Here is an 18,788-nt window from a genome sequence, read left to right as displayed (position 1 = left end):
TGTTGTTCGAAATTTTTTGAAAATGCAAGTGTTTTGAAAATCTGAAATCGCTTTCAATGTGACAGTTTGTTGTTTGTCTTTAAAGGTGCCGCAAGCACCTCGTGCGTTCTGGAAATAAATTGTGTTTGTGAAAAAGGCCTTAATAGTGGCAGAATCAACGCCTAGAATTCATTATTTTATATATTAAAAAAGAAAAAATTAAAAAAATTCGAAAGTTTTATGCAAATAATTCTAAAATAATAAGGTGCAAATATGCCGTTAACAATGGCTTTTAGCAGATCTTGTCTGCAATGGACTGTGATCGTGTTCAACACGCTGAGTTTGGTGGGTTAGAGGTTTACTACAGATAGAAAAATATGTAGTTATAATCTTTTTATATAAGTAGTATTTTGTGAAAAAATATTTTATGGATATGTCTTCCATAATTTTATATTAATTTCTTGTGATCTCATTGAAATAAAGTGAAACAAAAGAGCAAAWGAATATATGAATAATATATTTTTATATGGAGTATATCATCCTGTTTTTATCTATTAACTATTATCACGACTAAAAGTACTAAAAAATGTTCCCTTGGTTTCATTAAAGTAMCTCATATACAATCACCAATCATATGGAGTAAAGTCAGCCGAATGTTCGAAAGTGTAAATAGTTAAATGGGGGCTAGGTCACTGTTATGAGTAAAATACACTTTGCAATTTTCATTGAGATAACTCAAATATTGGCTGATATATACAGTATAAAGTCATTGGGAAGTTCCAAAATATTTTTATATAAGGTATATTGAAGCTCAGGAAAGTATTGAACCGATTGAAACCATTTTTTTTACACAGAGTTACTATTGTCAGGAAAAAATTATCCCTGAGTTTCAATTATAAATCTCATAGAGTGAGCGCGGTTATGCTCCGATTTCATAAATTTTCTCACGTTGGTAGTTCTTGCAGTTTTTCTCTTGGCGAATTTGATCGTTTACGATTTACAAAATTGTTTGTCCACAGTTTGCCCCGGGCTACTGGGATCCTCTGTACYAAATTATTGTATATTGTTTTCGGTTAATGACGTTTTGATGGTGTGACAGAAGTTCGATTACGCCCACCTTTCATTCACCCGGATTTCAACTCGTCTCGTCATCCTGATCATTTATATATGTAAATATRACYCTATATCTATCTCGATTACCTAATGGTTGTTTGTAACACCTAAAACTGATCGTGATAGATATAGAGTTATGTGTATACGGAYAACGAGATGAGYTGAAATGCCCGCCTCAGCGATTACTTGAGCAAAATTATATTAGTATTAGTATGTTAATATTCATACGTCGAAAAATGGGTGAAATCGGACTTCAACCACGTCTTTTTACTATATTGCTGTCAAGTTTCAATTCTAAATTTCATCTGATTCTCCAAATTTAAGCACACGAACCAAGGCATCAGCCAAAATCGGATATTAAATTTTCAATTTGACAAATAGCAACAAGTGGTTCTCATTTTTATGTCTGATATTTTACGGAAAAAAATCGGCCAATCTGTGAGATATATTAATGTAATTCAAAGAGCATTTTTTCCTGATTAAAATATGCTCGTACATCAAAARTCGGCAAAATCGGGTCAATAGTTTTCGTAGCTCTCTAATATCGAATTTCGTAGTTCCGTTTGACTTTGTAACACATATGCCGGTCAATATATGTGTTATGTTAATGAAATTCATAAAGCTTCTTTCCTTATATGGTATTTGTTTTTCCCTTGGTTGAAAATGTTCATAAGAGGATGCATACTTTCTTCAGCTCTATATATCTAATATGTGGATTTTCAAAMTTTTTGTAATCATGATGCAATGTAATGATGAATAAAATCGGATAATATACTGCTCCTAGCGACCATAAACATTCCTAATATAGTGACTACCAATTTTCTAGTTTAATTCAAACAGTTTGCTTAGGTCGATATGTACGATATTTAGAAGAGACTTTGTGCTTTCTTTGGCACTAGCTGAATATGATCGAAATCGGTTTAAACCCTGATCTGATCTGATCATTAGCATCATTTACTTTTGCCTCATTGCCACTATTTTAATTTTTGTAACTTTGATTGAACTTATCGTAATTATCGAAATTTAAGACACCTGAATTGAATTAACTAAGAATGTAATTTGATTTATGTCATTCGGTAATACAAATGATTTCAAATGTGATTGTACGCCCGTCATAGCTTGTTTAATATAAACTTTGGGCAACACTTGAAAATATAACCCGGACTTTGATCTCTGAAGACTACGCGTATATTAAATGTTTGGTTGCAACCGAAATTAACCCTTTCATACTTGTTTTTCATTCTTATTGTTAATATCTGGCAGTAATACGGTAGCCTTGTGATTTTGTGGTCAATAATAAATCAGAGGATATTTCTTTTTAGCTTCACATACTTAAATAATTGTGGATATACTACATTAGGGTGTCCGTTATGAATAAAAAAAGCTTTGCTCTTAAAAAAAAAAGGCATTCGACCAGAACAAAACGAAAATGGTAAAAAATTAAAGAAATTCATAGTGGGTTGAAAACCATTGCACGTGAAAGATGAAGCAAGAGAAATTAAAGGAAAAATTATGTACGGGTGACTTGAAGTCGGGAAGAAGAATTGGAGGGATATGATTATATTCTTTAAAGGTTAAAAGCTGCCGAAAAAACTGAGAGCTCTATAAAAAAAGTTATATGGAAAAATTATTGTTAATAAAAAAATATATACTTATGTTTGTACATTCTCGTAACCAAAAAATGTATCTGAACAATTCAAATATCCAAACATTTTGAGATTTTTATTTCATTCTGCACAAAAAAAAAATATTTCTCGAAATTTGATGCCAACTTATCTTTTAATGTTGCAATCACACTGTATTTTTAAATGAAATATTAAACTCTACGAAAAATTATAATTTCGTTTCTTTCAAAAATTACTTACTCAACAAATATGATGGACAAATTTGCTACTGATGTGCTAAGATTTCTGTGGGGTATTTGATTACTAATTTGAGTTCAAAAATTTTTCATCGCGTACAGCTATGTTTGTCATTTTAGCAAATGGTGGTTGTTTGACCTCTACACGCCTTGACTACAGCACAAAAAATTATATATGTTAGAAAATGTTTACTATCATTTGCGGTTTCAGCAACCCAAAATTAGCATGAAACAGACTCTAACATCATAGTACTAAAATGACCGTAAACTAGTGTTATATACCTTGGTTTACATGGCGTATGAGTAACATCGAGCTTATAAGGCACTTGTATGCTCTATATATTTGATGCATAACTTTCATTTTAAGGTCAAAACCTGAAACTTCAGCGCCGTTTGCAAAACAAAAACCGCTTGAGAAATAACAGCCACCCTTATATATATGTATGCTCCCATGAATATTTATTAATCTGCCACGAATCCACTATTTTTTAACTACAATATCTTCATAGATACATATTTTTTTGCATATAGTTAAAATGGCATTACAGTTTAATAGTTGATCGCCATGAGTTTCGGTTTTTTCGGTGGATGCTCAAAATGCTCTTTCATGTTTTTGACACCTTTTATTGTGCGTGGAAAATGAAAAATATGTTTTTAACTAGACAATGTCAAGTTGTCACACTGCAGACATATATAAAAATACAAACACATAAATAAATAATGTGGGCAAGACATGTATACGAATCCATATACAAAGTATTATATATATGCATAATGTATACATAAATATGTATTTACAAGCATGTGTTCTCATATATTTTAAGCTAATTTACGATTTTTACTCACATACATACTCATATACTCTAATATTAATCGCACGAAATTAATTTTATTTTTCATTGTTGTTCTCGGTTTAATTTCTTATCATTTAGCTTGTTTCCATTTTTTATGACGCACATAATTTCATTGGCTGAAAAACGTTGTATGCAATTTTTTTTTTTGGTTTCGCTATAAGTAGGACGAATACAAGGTTATTTGAACGGTAAAATATCTCAAATGCTCCATTAATTATTATATCTATTAAACTAATAACTTTAGAGCTAATTTTTCATGTTGAACTAATAACTAAACAATTAAAAAATATTTTTGATTTACAACACTTTTATATAAAAATTGGCATACTCTTTTAAATTTAATTTTGAAGAAATTGTGCTTAAAAATTTATGGGTGGCACTTCTTTTTTCAACCACCTGCTTTGGGTGTTCAGACGCACTTTCATTATATGTAACATGGCGTATACGTAACCTAAATTATTCAACCTTTACTTTGATATAATATATGTATATATACATTTGTCATTAAACAAAAACTTGTTTTCACTTAGAATCTGCAAGTGCTAATACCAATTTCCTAAAAGTATAGCAAACAATAAATCATTCAATGTCGTTTTTCTCCAACGATAAGTAGGATATTGTGGACTACCATGTCGTATGAGTAATGTGTGAACTTAATTATTGAATGCCCACACACGTAAAATATCGACTGTATATACATCGTTGCAAATAAATTTGAGTTTTTGCGAAAATAAATGCTAACTGTGAAAAATAATTGTTGTTAAATAAGTAAAAACAAGAAAACGCTGTAGTTGTGATTGCACAGTAGCTAAAATACATACCGAAGCCATACATCTTCCGCAGAACCTTTCTGTCGAAAACTCTTATGGGGTCAGTAGGGTAATCTTGTCCGTTTTTTTGACATTTTTTTTCATAGAAATTTTTATTCTACAATAGAACTTTGTTCACATATCATGAGGTATATCGTGGAGTGTATAAACAAAATTTTTTCGGAATATTTTGATAACATCTGTCTCAGAAATGGCTGGGTGAATGAGATGCGTTTTGTCACTTGCGGATCTCATGTTTGGATCATATGAAACACAAAACCCAATTTATTCTTAAAAAGTACGTAAATGGTTATCGTCCCTACTAGAATAATGAAAAAATTTTGATAAATAAAATTCTTTTTTTTTTTAACTTTCTAAATTTTTTTTTACATAAAATTTGTCATAACATTGTCAGTTAATTACAAAAAATTATAAATTTAGTAGGGACGATAGCCAGGCAAACCTTCAAAAAAAAGTATGTTTTTAGAAAAAAGCGTTTAAAGTTTGAGGTGCGCACTTCGAGCGCTTCGAACGTTGAGCGGTATTATTATTTTGGGCCTTTTTCGAAACGTTCCAGTGGGGTTCTACGTTAATTCTAGGGGCATAAGTTAACAGAAAATGCAAGAAAAAAAATTGAAAAAAGGTCACCCTACTGACCCCTTAACATCGACTCATCAGATGAAGTCATCGTCCATGCCTCTGCACCATATAGTAGGACGGGAATAATGAATAACTTATAGAGTTGGTTGAGAGAGGACTTTACTTCTCTATTGCTCTATTGTTGGCAAATTGTTGTTGATATTAATACTGGTTCCAAGATAGACGAAATAATCTACGACTTCGAAGTTATGACTCCCAACAATGACGTGGGAGCCTAGTCGCTAATGCGTGGACTGTATGTTTGATGACAGCAGATATTTCGTCTTGCCCTCGTTCACTACCAGACCCATTTGTTTTGCTTCTTTAACCAACCTGGAGAAAGCAGAACTAACATCGTGGTTGTTGAGGTGACATTTTTAATGGATAGATGTCATCGGCGTACACTAGCAGTTGTACACTCTTATAAGATTGTACTATCTCGAATCACATCTGCAGCTCGAATTATTTTCTCCAAGAGTAGATTGAAGAATTCGCACGATAGCTAGTCGCCTTGTCTGAAATCTCGTTTGTTATGGAAAGGCTCGGAGGGGTCTTTCCCGATCCTGAAGGAATTTTTGGTATTGATCAACGTCAGTTTACACAGCCGTGTTAGTTTTGCGGGGATACCTAATTCTCTACAAGAGTATGCTCCTGTCTTGAAACCTTCGAGCATTTCCCTTGTCGGCCTGCTTGTCAAACTCTTCGTACTCACGCATTTAGGTCTCTCTCTTTTTTGTCTGCAAATGCATCTCGCTTCCCTCTTCTATAATTACCCTAAGCACGCTATATTACTCTACGCATTGCAAATTGGCGGACATCAAGGTAAAATAGACTGAAGTTGATACTTTATTCCATGTGGATATATAATTTCTTCTTTATATTTGCTGTGCCGGGATTGAACTCGTTTATGATACTAAATATGATTAATTCTTAAAGAAATTGTCTCAATTTATATTAAGAATATATTTTCTCGAATAAAAATGTTGATCTATCTAAAGATAATTGGCATACTCTCAGTGGTCGCCTGCATATATGAATTGGAGAAATTCACAGAGGGCTCAGCTGAGCATAGAGAGAAACTTGTACAGTTGGCTTCCGTCAGTTTATTGGTGCTCTCCTCATTTGTGGGCTGTTTGGGCGCTATTAATGGATCCGTTAGGATACTCTGTTGTGTGAGTAGATTACACATAAACAAAAAAAACGATTCCCAACTAATTTTGTTGATATTTTAGTATGTCACAATGCTAATCGCCATAATAGCTTCACATATATGGAAGTTATACCGTTACAATGAGAACAAACAAATGGCTGCAACAGAGAAAATGCTGACTGCAGCCTGGATGTCGGAGCTGGTGAARAAAGGCGCTATGGATCCCATACAGGAGGCGGTTAGTTGTGAGATTTAGTTATATATATCAACATATAAGACAATAAAGATAATTTTTCCTTTGTATTTTTACAGTATGAATGTTGTGGCGTTTCGAGTAGTTTGGATTATGTGAATCTCAATGTGAAAATACCGCTTACTTGTTATCGTTCTCAGAGCGGCTTGCGTAGCATTTATCCATATGGCGAAGGCTGTATGGTGGCRCTAAAGCGTGCTTATATGAACATTTATCGCTATGAGCGTTTGGGTCATTCGCTGCTTATTGGCTTTGAGGTGAGATTCATAATTGAAAAAAAAAAAAAAAAAAAAAAATTTAATAATTATTTTATATTAAATATATTATTACTTTTGTTTGTACTTTACAGGGCATAGGCATATTGATATCTCTACTGCTTATCTGCAAGTTGCTGACAAAGTCACGTAGATATAATTACTAGCATGCTATTTTTATTACCTAAATAGTTGCGTAAGATAAAATAACCCAAATAAATATTTATAATATAATGTTTATCATTAAAAATTATTTATAAAATTATGGAATAAAATATATTTGAAATAGTTTGACATACATATGAAATCTGCCGCAAAATGGTACCATTGAAAAGCCTTTGGCTTACCAATGACAAAAAATCTTTGGAATCAAATGATGGCTTTATTATTCGATATTATATTTTTAATTTCTATAATATCATTATATACTATATTGTAGATAGAAATTCAGCATACATAGCTTCCGTAATGACAAAAGTACTTCGCATCAAATTTACATATGTATATTTCTACAGACCCTATATGAAAGCAATGACAGGTTTGACAACACACCAAATACGTTTGAACGAGAGCTAATATCAGTCGGCAGCGAATGAATGATGATCGATTTTTGTGATCCACCGCAAGACATGCGGCGACAGCGCATGTCAAATTGTTTGCATTATTTCTCTTCAAAAATATTATAATTAATGTATATACCAGCCAAACGGAGCCTGATGTTGCTGAGAATCAAAGTGTACCAAATGAGCTATGACGTGAGTAGCTTTGATTTAGAGTAATGTATTTGCTGTAACGGTCCGCCAACGTTTCCAGTATGAATCTATGAGAATTTTAAACTACGCTTTCGTCATTTTGACCCCCATAAATCAGTCATTTTTGAGCTTAGGAAAAAGATAATGAAGGAAATAGAGATTACTTCGTCCAGTTCTTTGTCATCCCAAACAGGATCTACAAAATAATTTTGACACGCAGAAAAAATTTCGGATATCTCATAGCTGGTCGATTTAGCTATGATCGCCTGTCATTTAGCTTATACGGAAACTAATCTCCCAGTTTTGAGGTATTGATATAAAATTTAACACACGTCCTTTTCCCCAAGAAGCCGCCAATATCAATCAACTATAGCATATAGTTGCCATACAAACTTAATGATCGCAAAAAAGAACTTGTATGGAAAGCTATATCATTTGACGAAGTATCCGCAAGAAATTTGGCAGAGATTATTATCTCCGACATTTTTTTCAGACCGGAACACCATAGAATATAGTTGCCATACAAACTGATCGATCAAAAGGCAAACAAAGATCTTTTCACACCTTCGTGTAAAATGCACATGTTAAGGGTATTATAGTATCGATGCAGAAGATGTTAACATTTTTTCTTGTTATACCCTGAACAGGGTATATTAAGTTCGTCACGAAGTTTGTAAAACCCAGAAGGAAGCGTCGGAGACCCTATAAAGTATATATAAGAATGATCATTATGTTGAGCTGAGTCGATTTATCCATGTCCGTCTGTCTGTCTGTCTGTCTGTATATAAATGAACTAGTGCCTCAGTTTTCAAGATATCGTTTTGAAATTTTGCAAACATAATTTTTTCTTCAAGAAGCTGCTCATTTGTCGGAACTGCCGATATCGGACTACTATAGCTTAATGCTGTTATACTGAACGATCGGAATCAAGTTCTTGTATAGAGAACTTTTGCATTTGACAATATATCTTCACTAAAGTTGGCACAGGTTATTTTCTAAGGCAAAAATGTAATCTCCGAAGAAATTGTTCATATCGGCTTACTATAGCATATAGCTGCCATACAAACTGAACGATTGGAAAAAAGTTCTTATATGGAAAACTTTCGCATTTGACGTGGAATATTCGCGAAATTTGGTATAGATTAGTTACTAAAAGAAATACACCTGTGAAGGGTATATTAGCTTCGGTGCAGCCGAAGTTAAAATTTTTTCCTGTTTTTGTTTCATTTCTTATCAGTTTGCGCCATCAATGTTTTATAAAAATAGAATACATTTGAATGTCTATACTACTTGTATATCCTGCCCTATTTTTTCTGTTTCTATGGTTTTTATGAAGTAGAAATATTTCAATTCCCTCAACTTACGAGGGAGAATCAATAATTCGTTACAGTTTGGTTTAAATGGAACAAATTTCAGTCAAACAAGCAAGGAATGGCTAAGTTTGGGCGAAACCGAATATTTTAAACTCTTTCAAATTGTAAGAATCAAAGTCCGGGAAATTCCTTCAGGTGTGGGCAAATTTTTACACTAAAATATGGAAGTTGGGGGGTAGTCTCGACTCGATATTAAATATTTTTGCTAATAATACTACTATGACCAGCAAATAGTAAGACTTTGTTCTAATTTTAAGATTCTTAATTCGTTCTTCAAAATCTATATCGTTACCCTTAAAGTAATCCTTCTTGGACCCAATACACTTGGCCAATGTTTTTAACTCATATTTCCGTGTAATGCGTCGTTTGCACTTTCGATTTCATTGAGATAACTCACGTATTGGGCGATATATGCGGTATAAATTCACCCGAAAGTTCGAAAATCTTTGCGTAATATAGGGAGTCGAGGAAACTTTTTGACATTCAGACATACTATTATCAGAAAAGGATTCTCTCTTAATTTCAGTTAAATGTCTCACACATTTTTGGTAAATAGTCGGCTAAAGACACTGGGGTCCACATATTTGTTGCCTAGGTGCTTGAACAGTTCGATGTGGACTATTTTCGGTCAAAAGCTGGAACATTTCAAAGGCACTTCACCATCCTATGTATTATACATAAATAATTTCTCGTGAGGCATTTGATTATTAATTTATCGCGATAGTTAAGTAGTTGAGACAAAAAAAAACGTTATGTTGAGTGAGCGGGTGGGTTAGCAGTCGATTTCATCTATTTTCACWCTATCGTAAGCAGGTTTGAAAAAATTGGTTCCGTGTCTAGTCTGGAGAATATACTATAGTTTTATTGGTTCGGAATATAGACATTATTATACTATTCTACACTGGTGCAAAATTTTGCAATAAGAGAGTTTCCAGAAGTTTAAAAAGTTTGCAGAATGAAAAAAACATAATAAATTTTGCTAATTTATTTCTTCAATATGAAAGTTCATATAATTTCTGTATATTTCCTTATTTCAAAAATTCGTTCATGACAGTTCTTTTAATCGTGAACTTAAAGTTCGGATTTATCAAGTGTTGTTGTACCTCGCAAAGTACATACTTATATATACGGCACGTAATTAGTTGCCCTTATCAGAATTTTCGTATTTTTGCTTATGAATATAAGTTGGTTTTCCTTCAATGTCTGGTCACAAAACCGATAAAAACTACACTAACATATGCATGTTATGTGTGTAGTCACGTAAATATAACAGTAAAATATGTAAAAAAAATGTGTATTGTCGACTTAGTTAATGATTCATCGTTCATAGTGCATCTGGTCTCTGTTTATTGTTGTCTGAAAGATATGTTTCTTTTCTTCAGTCAATATGGACTCGTTAATGCGGTACATAAATATACGAGTGTACTTGTATATAAATATATATTTTAGGTTGCAAAATTAAGTGAAAATTTTGTCTACAAATGATTTTTATTTAAAAAGTTCTTTCTTAACCCTTATTTGCTAAGAGACCGATAATAAATACTCCCTGCCTTGAATAGTTCTGCCTTCAGAGGACCGACGGACTCCGACATTTAACAGAATCAGCGCATGTCGATGTGGTTCTTCAGGGGAAGGTTCAGTTGGCAGCCAGCCGTAAGCAATAGGATGAAGCAGAAAGTGTGGTTTGTCCACAGCTTCCAGCCTTTCTCCCTTCCATACCTCCCCCATTTGAGAAACGGCCTTCTTATATAGAACAGCTGATCGCTCATCGGCACATATAATGAGCTTATGAAGCCCACGGTGCCATCCGGCACTTTTACCCTTTGGGGGTTTCCTCTGACTATCTTTAGTAAGACTGAGGAGTGTGCCACCACCACTCTCTTCCATTCTAACGGGAGATGGCACCATCCTCCCTGCTGCGATCGAACAGGCCTAACTTTTTTGAGCCAGCGGGGAACGTACTCTGCGGCCTACCAGGGTTTCAGGGTTTTAATGGAACGAGGGCGGTTGCGACAATAGTCCGTCAGCCATTTCTGATAAATGTTACCCCATCATACTCAGGTGTCAAAATGCYGCAACCACATGCTCAGGGTTTTACCAAAATCCTTCAGAGCTAATCCTACTCATAATCCGATTTCACAGTTACAGTCGTCAGGAGTTGGAAGACCGACAGTATGCGCCAAGTTCGTGGGGACCTGCACTGCATTTCCATCAAGAGATAWACCATTTTTGCAAAATTTTCTATTCTGAAGTTTACAATGCCGCGTGTAGAGTTTTGCGCAGTCTTTGACAAATACCACAAAGGCATTCTTATTCGAGTTATCGGCAGGCAGTGCGTTGTAAATCCCGTCTGCTCATAAGTACATAAGAATATACATATGCATGTAAGTATATGTATACAGTTGTTAAGTATTATGCGAATTCCCTGCAAAATTATTTTAGTTGATTTGCGCGCTTCACAGCGAATGAGTTTGACGTCGTCTATCGGCAGACGGTCTCAGTTCATTGCAAATGGGCACGCGTCAAACCTATACTACACCGAAAATAGGAATTCGAAAATAGATTTAATACAAGCAAAGCGATTTTAGTGAATGTAATAATAGTAAATTAAACAAAGTACAAATAAAAGTTGGATAAAAATACGGATCGCTCCCAATTAGTGCAAATATAATAAAAATAAATAAATTAATGAAAAAAGTGTTCAACAAYAGCAATAAGTAAACAAATACGCAATGATTTTCGCAACACCCTTAATAAGGCACATGTACTTGTGCGCCAACACGCTTTGCCTAGTGAGTCTTCTCCGTCTTCTCGTACTTGCAAACGTTTTTCTTTTGCTTACACTTTTACACTTCTTATCGTCACGTTCCCAACAATCTAACTGCTCATTCACCTACATTTTTTTAATTACTTGAAATCGTCGTTAATGTTTAAAACCTTATGCAAAAATATAATATATGTGTGTGTTTACAGATCGTCGGTTTGATTATGGTGTTATTAAGCGCGCTCTTCATGGACTCCGTACAGAATCTGCATTTGATTTATTGCATACTTGGCTTAATGGCGGGTCTCCTAACGGCTCTGACCTCTTTAGTTGGCTATCGAGCCATAAAACCACCGAAGGCTGCCTTGATGTGGTTGGTAAGAATGTATTGCTAATTAACCATTYGTAATGTTGAAAACTTTCTTAGAATTAAGTATTATAAGGAAATTAGAAATCATACCACCATTTGACCTAATTTTTGAAAGAATGTGRAACAAAATTCTATTATAATAAAGTTTTTCAACAAATCGAGACCAAATGTTTACTGTTAATGGTTTTGTTATAGTTACTACAGTGATGAGTAGAAATCTTATCTCAAAAGTGTTGTGATTTAACGGTATATTCAGAATGACGGTAAAAATATTCACAGATAAAGGATTTACCAAGGTTGTGTTCGGCTCGAGAAATGATAAATAAAACCTTAGCATACTTTAGTATTCAGAAGATAATTAGCAGGAGTTAAATGGGACATTATTTATGGAAAGGAAGTGAATAATCATAATCTATGCCCATTATTATAGAACTTTAAAGTAAAGTCTCCGAAGAGATTAGTCAAGGAGAGAATTTATATTACTATCTGATTCAGTATGACTCGGACAGACAAAAAAAGTTTTCAAGTATTATAATACAAATCTTTAATATCGAAAAAATATGTTGAGCTAAGAGATGTTCGGATCCTCTAGAGTAACTGTCAGTGACTCATAAGCAMATAAAGAGCATTCTACGATTTTTAGGATGAGTGAAATTATTCAACAAAGTAGTTCCTTTAAAYTTTTTGTATGGAATCCAATTTGTGGTACCGAAACGTTTAGAATGTTGGAAAAGATTTTTGGTGATAATTGTTTGTCCTTTTGTTATAAAYTATTCAAAGAGGTTTGAAAACGCATTGACAACGAACCACGTACACTACGGCCATCAACATSAACTGATTCAAGCGCGTCAATAAAATTGATGCTTGAGAATCTGGCGATTAACAATCAGAGATCTAACTGTCATCTTTGGAATATTTGAAGAATCAGTGACATACATTTTGAAAGATCAATAATAATGAGCCTAAGAATAAGTCAAACTTTTCGAAAAACAGTCTTTGAAACATGTTTTCCAACTATGCCGAAAAAGCTATGTCAAAGCAGGTTAAAAAAAAAAATGTTATGTTGACAGTTTCGATCGATTTTCRAGGCGTGGTGTACTCCGAATTCTTTCTGACCGTGTAAACTGTCAACAAGGAATACTATTTGGGTATTATGCGTCGTTTGTTCCACGCTATTCACAAAAAGAGGCCGGAAGAGGCCGGTTCTTGGTTTTTGCACCACGATAATGTACCGTCGCATTCTGCATTGATTCTTTATGTGCTTTTTGCTAAATTTTCAACAAATATCGAGCCACARTCAACGTATTTGACTGATTTAGCATTGTGTGAATTATGGCTTTGCTACGAACATTGAAAGGTATTCCAAAAATTCACTTTAACAACTGTTTMGAAGATTGATACTTTGATCTATGTCGTTTCATAGTTTTTAAATAATAAATKAAGAATTTKAAAATTATGAACCAAGTCTTATTATTTTTCGATCATGCGACCCTAAAGGTGTGTGGAATCTTAAAGTTAGACAGTTGTTTYATAATTTCAAAATGATTTTAATAGTATTACTAGTTATTGTATATATAATATAAAAAAAAATCAGATTTAAATTCATCCAAACAGATAATTATTACTTGTCAGTCAAAATTATATATGTACACATATTAATGCTACATACACATTTTACAGAATACAGAAAGCTCTAAATCTCACAGAACTAGATAGGACAAGAGGCTCTGGTGAAGATTTACTTAGATCAGAAATTTCTACTAATTTTAAAGTTGTGTCTCTCAACAGCAGGAGGAACTTAAACAAATGACCCAGTAGTAGATAAAGTAGAGGCTATTTTGAAACGTTGTCTCATCTTATGTGTCGATAGATTTTTAGGGTACAGATCTAGCCGCGTGAAAAAGCTCCCAAGATAATACTTAAGGTTAATATTTGAGGAACTATGGACTTGTTATTATAGCAACCAGGTTAATCCACAAATTGCGTGTGGATTTTTTCCATCACTGTTYCCGACTGAGTCGGTTTGAATGGATTGAGTGCAAAGGGGTTTYGGTGTCAGATGAGAACTGTAATAACTTATGTTAAATATGCATGTTTATAGATGATTCGCTGCAGATGGATTTGATGTTTTGAGGTGCGTCACAGAAAACCTGAATGCTTTTGGAATGATAAAATTGTATAAAAGGCTTTAGTGAAGTCACCTGTAATGGTTTACTATCTTTGGAAGCTGCAAGAAGACAGTGATCCGAAATATAAGAGCAGATTCGGTGTTCAAGGGTAACAAGAAAACTATATTGTTACTTCATATTGGCCATCAAAGTCAACAGACGCCAATGCAATAGGGAACTTCTGGGATTTAAAAAGATTTAAATACTTCAACATACCTGGAGGTCGCTTCCTGTGGAATATGCGGAAAATTTCATAGCAAGATGCCATCRWAAATGTCAGGCTATAATMATGAACAAGAAATAWAACAAAACAATATATTTTTTTAATTACAACATTTTTCATAGTTTGGATAACAAAAAATTTCAGCTTGACATACAACTGATCAAAGTACATAACTAGGATTACTCATTCAAACTAAAGAACATCCGATATCTTATATTTATTTACATTCTTTGCATTGTGGTTTTTTCTATATTAAGTAAATAACGGAATGTGAATTACATGAATACTGAACAGCTTTTTTTATTTCTTTTAAGTATTGTGCCTTGGTTACAATTATATTCGTCACTCAAATGTATATAGTAACGCAACTCGAAGCGACGAGCATAATCACGAGTACAGTCGAAGCCGTAGAGTTACTGTGGGAAAGGGAATTGGTGGAAGAAGGTCCAATGGCTGATATCGAAAGTCGGGTAGGTGGAAATAAAATTTATACAAACATTCAAATATACAAAATACTCAGAAATATTTTATTTATTACATTTTTTTTTTTATAAATTTTAGTCAGTATTCTTTAAGTTTTTCTTTAATTGTTTAGTTTCATTGCTGTGGCCTGCACAATGCTAGTGACTACACATCCATAAATTTGCCACTGCCTGCTAGTTGCTTTTATGCCGAGAACGACGCCTGGGACCATTATAATGAAGGCTGTTTGGAGAAGGTGAAATTTGCTGCTGGGAGAGCAAGCAATGCGTTATCCTACGCTGGATATACACTGACTGTGGCGCAGGTAAACTTAGTCTGTCGGAAGCTTGAAAGTAGAGGAGGTTATATTTAGTTGCTTCTACCTCATCTTCCTCTTTGCAATATAGACAAATGGCGTCATCCAAAATCTTTAGCMTTACCGCGTTAKGATCAAAGGGACAGYGCCAATTTAGAATGCATATCAYTKTCAGCGAACTTGAGGCCCTTATATTAGATATGCTACTGGAGTGCATGCACACTTTCCTAAAAGAAGCCGCACTTTGGAGAAGTATATCTGTTGCTACCTTGGTGGCTTCCTATAAAAGACTCCTCCTCCAATGTTCCCCTTTAGCTTCGATACATCCGTGAAAAAAGCTCATTGCGCTTCTTCTGAAACGACTTCGCCTATATCTCAGAGATATGTGCGCGGAGGAAATGTGATTAGGAGTAGCTTCCGTTTCGGTTCAAGTTATCAGGAATGCAGTTGAAGTGAGAGATGTTTTCGGAATGACCCTCATGATGTGTCCAGTTTTCTGGAGTCTGATAGGAACCTTCGCAGCAATGCATTTGTCGACATTTACCAGACAAATACATCATACTTGTGGAGCAGTGTTGGCTTCACTAAGGYTTCATAAAGCCAAAGCATAAGTTTTGATGAGAGATCCCACCACTTTCCAATAGCTTCTTTACAACAATTTAACCACCGCTTTCGTCATCCTCTCTTCAACTTTCGGTTTCATGAGAGATTTCTATCAATGATGAGGCCTAAGTACTTAATCTTTTCGACAGGGTCGACAATCGAGAGCCCTCCAATGAGTAGATGGAGCGTTGAACCGCATAAGCTTTACAAAGATACTGTAGACAGCTGTTATCAAAATCAAAGTACAATGCACGCGAACTTAGTACAAAAAAATTGGAAGGTCAGCAAACTGAGTCTTTTTATTGATCTAAAATTAAAAAGACTATGACATGGGCTGGGAAGAAAATGGTCACCGTTTTCTGTCATTCATACGGTGTGATCTACACCGACTACCTGGTGAAGCTCAAMTTACTGGGCTGATTTGACGCCGAATTAAAGAAAAACGATCCGATTGGAGGAGTAGAGAAGTGTYCGTAGATGTGACCTACGTTTTTTGCTATATTAATATATATGTACATTTGCTAGACTTCTGCCACTTCTGCTATTAAACGATAACCTATTAAGTGCCATAACTCAGCAATAACTTAGATACAAAACTCTAATTTAGTACAGGGGATCGCAGAAATAAGAGACATCTGTAGAATAAAATGTTTTAAAAAGTAGAAGTGCTCCCGCCGCCTAAATGGTTTAATGTACATYTCYTCCAAACCGTGAAAACTAACTCAATCAAATTTACTGAAGACAAGTCGATTTTGCATTATTTCAAACGCTGAGAAAATGGGTAAAATAAGATAATAACCTGATCTGATGCTTTCACTTYCAGTATACAAATCAARSACCATTGAATATATTGGGATAAAACTTTCACAAGTAGTGCTTTAAGCTTTGCCCAAAAATGGTCGAAATGGGACTATAACTTTTCAATGGCCCACCMAAATATCTGGACCCCTGTGCATTTGACTTATTTTTTTTATGTTGCTGTTGCCTTTGTAGCGGCAGAATTCTGCCAATTTGACAGTTCTCGGCCGGATAAAAATCCGGGTCCATTTCGGTTATGTTGACCCGACTGTCGTGGGAACGGACTGATATTTTGGTCAAACATATCGGTCAATCTATGAGTGCTAGTATGGAAATTTGGAGAGAATTTTTGTAATAGCGCATGCTGTCCTGCTCCAAAATGATAAAATCGTATCAATACTTCCCTTGGCCTCCATATGCCTAATATAAATATTTTCGAACTTTTTCTTACTTATTTTAAGATTTTTTAACTTTTTTCCAGCTGTTGGCTTTGATATTCTCATTCATACTGACTTTAATTTACCATCGAACTGGAGATTATGAAACCTTATAGTATAAACAAACATACTGATTTGTGTAAATATTAGTATTTGTTAAGTGGGAAAAATAGTTTTTATTAAAAAAAATTTATATATACAATTCTAGCGTACATGAAATGAAGATGTGTGCAAGCAGTCGCATATTGTGAATTTACAAACATATTTTAAYTAAAATAGTTTATTCATACCTATATAGTATATGTTTATACAACGTATCTACAATTAATTTAAGATAACCTATAATTTGTTGGTACTAGTGAATATAACAGTATTTTCGAATTTTTATATAATACATATAATTTGAATAAAAAAAATCAGTTTTTACCAGACTTTTGCATTTCATATTTGTTTTACTACCATTTATTTAGTTAGACAATAGGTGAGTTCGCGAATTACAATGATTGATGCGTTGCACCGGCTGCGCTGGCAAATGGCCATCCTCGGGTGTGTGATCTCTTGATTGCGTGCGCTTGAAGAGTAAAATACTCAGTATGCACGAGTAGAGGAAGACTGCGCACTACAATACGAAAATATGGTCATATGTTTTTACATATTTATGGTCTTTAATTAATTTTCTTCTTCATGTTTAAGCCCTACTTACTTCACAGATTAATAGTGACCAGTTGAAAATGTTTTCACGCTCCATGGTCTTGTGATATGACGTTTCCAGTGCTTCCACACAGCCGCGCGAAAATAAATTCGATTCAAGCGTAGCATTTTGGTAGCGATAACAACTCGCGGGCGTCTCCATACGTCTGTACTTATAGTCATTGGCATTGTAGAGACCACAGCAGTGATACTGAAATGGAAATAATTAAATGTATATATGTATGTATGCAAATAATGTTATGAACATATTGAAAATGATGATAATTAAGTTATATAATTAAAAATATATGTATATTAATGAAGCATTTCAACAAACCCACACAAACACATATGTATATCTTATACGCTTTATTTCAGTTCGGCAGCCAAAGTCTTTTGCTGACTCCTAAGCGATTTGACCTTCAAATGGCTTATGTTGTACAGAAATATCTACAATATATATGTGTAAATGCATACAAACAAACGTACATATATATATATATATATAATACCATATGTAAGCCTGCGGTTTCTGTAGGAGCAGTTGTTGTTCATTCTTTCAAATCGCAGAATTATGGGTGCAGCTAACGTACATAGCTTTGGTAGGAGGAAATGCTTAGACAAAGATTATCGTGGCTTAAAGCACAAAAACAAATCTTTAATAAGTTATCAGCATTTATTAGATATGAATCAGTGTGGCGAATAGTAATTAATTGGAAACTATAAATTATGTAATCATAAATTATTTTTATATAAATCAACAAAAGTGGAACTGAAAGCTTGTAATAAATTGGAAAAACATTTTATAACAAGATTAATTAGAGTCAAACAAAAAACAGGTGTACAAAGAACTGTTAATGAAGCTAGCAAGTGCATTCATATCGAAGTACAAAAAAATAAAAAATAAAGAACCACCCTAG

General features: G+C 34.0%; 3 protein-coding genes across 4 annotated transcripts in view; 2 read left to right on the top strand and 1 right to left on the bottom strand.

Moving 5' to 3' along the window:
• Positions 1-252: 252 nt before the first annotated feature.
• Positions 253-7,133, top strand: LOC108974936 (protein late bloomer-like). The gene is made up of 5 exons (XM_018943067.1): positions 253-324; positions 6,254-6,427; positions 6,488-6,643; positions 6,718-6,915; positions 7,008-7,133. Exons 1-5 carry the CDS (start codon positions 253-255, stop codon positions 7,077-7,079), a joined length of 672 nt encoding a protein of 223 aa, XP_018798612.1. The 3' UTR covers positions 7,080-7,133.
• Positions 7,134-11,495: 4,362 nt separating this feature from the next.
• Positions 11,496-17,609, top strand: LOC108975248 (protein late bloomer-like). Of its 2 annotated transcripts, XM_018943613.1 has the most exons (6): positions 11,496-11,829; positions 12,011-12,178; positions 14,877-15,032; positions 15,158-15,349; positions 17,223-17,317; positions 17,387-17,609. In XM_018943613.1, exons 1-5 carry the CDS (start codon positions 11,770-11,772, stop codon positions 17,292-17,294), a joined length of 648 nt encoding a protein of 215 aa, XP_018799158.1. In that variant the 5' UTR covers positions 11,496-11,769; the 3' UTR covers positions 17,295-17,317; positions 17,387-17,609. The 2 variants fall into 2 exon arrangements, with proteins under 2 accessions (XP_018799158.1, XP_018799150.1); XM_018943605.1 differs by having other exon boundaries at positions 17,223-17,609.
• Positions 17,332-18,788, bottom strand: part of LOC108975240 (protein late bloomer) — a 2,631-nt gene continuing 1,174 nt past the window's right edge. Inside the window, exons 4-5 of the mRNA XM_018943593.1 lie at positions 17,882-18,079; positions 17,332-17,797 (exon numbers count right to left, since the gene is read on the bottom strand). Of these exons, the coding sequence (XP_018799138.1) occupies positions 17,645-17,797; positions 17,882-18,079 (351 nt within the window). The 3' untranslated portion in view covers positions 17,332-17,644. The remainder of the gene's footprint in view (positions 17,798-17,881; positions 18,080-18,788) is intronic.

Source organism: Bactrocera latifrons, unplaced genomic scaffold (genome assembly GCF_001853355.1).
Source record: "Bactrocera latifrons isolate USDA-ARS-PBARC rearing strain unplaced genomic scaffold, ASM185335v1 scaffold_113, whole genome shotgun sequence".
Classification (NCBI taxonomy): Eukaryota; Metazoa; Arthropoda; class Insecta; order Diptera; family Tephritidae; genus Bactrocera; species Bactrocera latifrons.
This window is presented reverse-complemented; position numbering and strand designations above follow the sequence as displayed.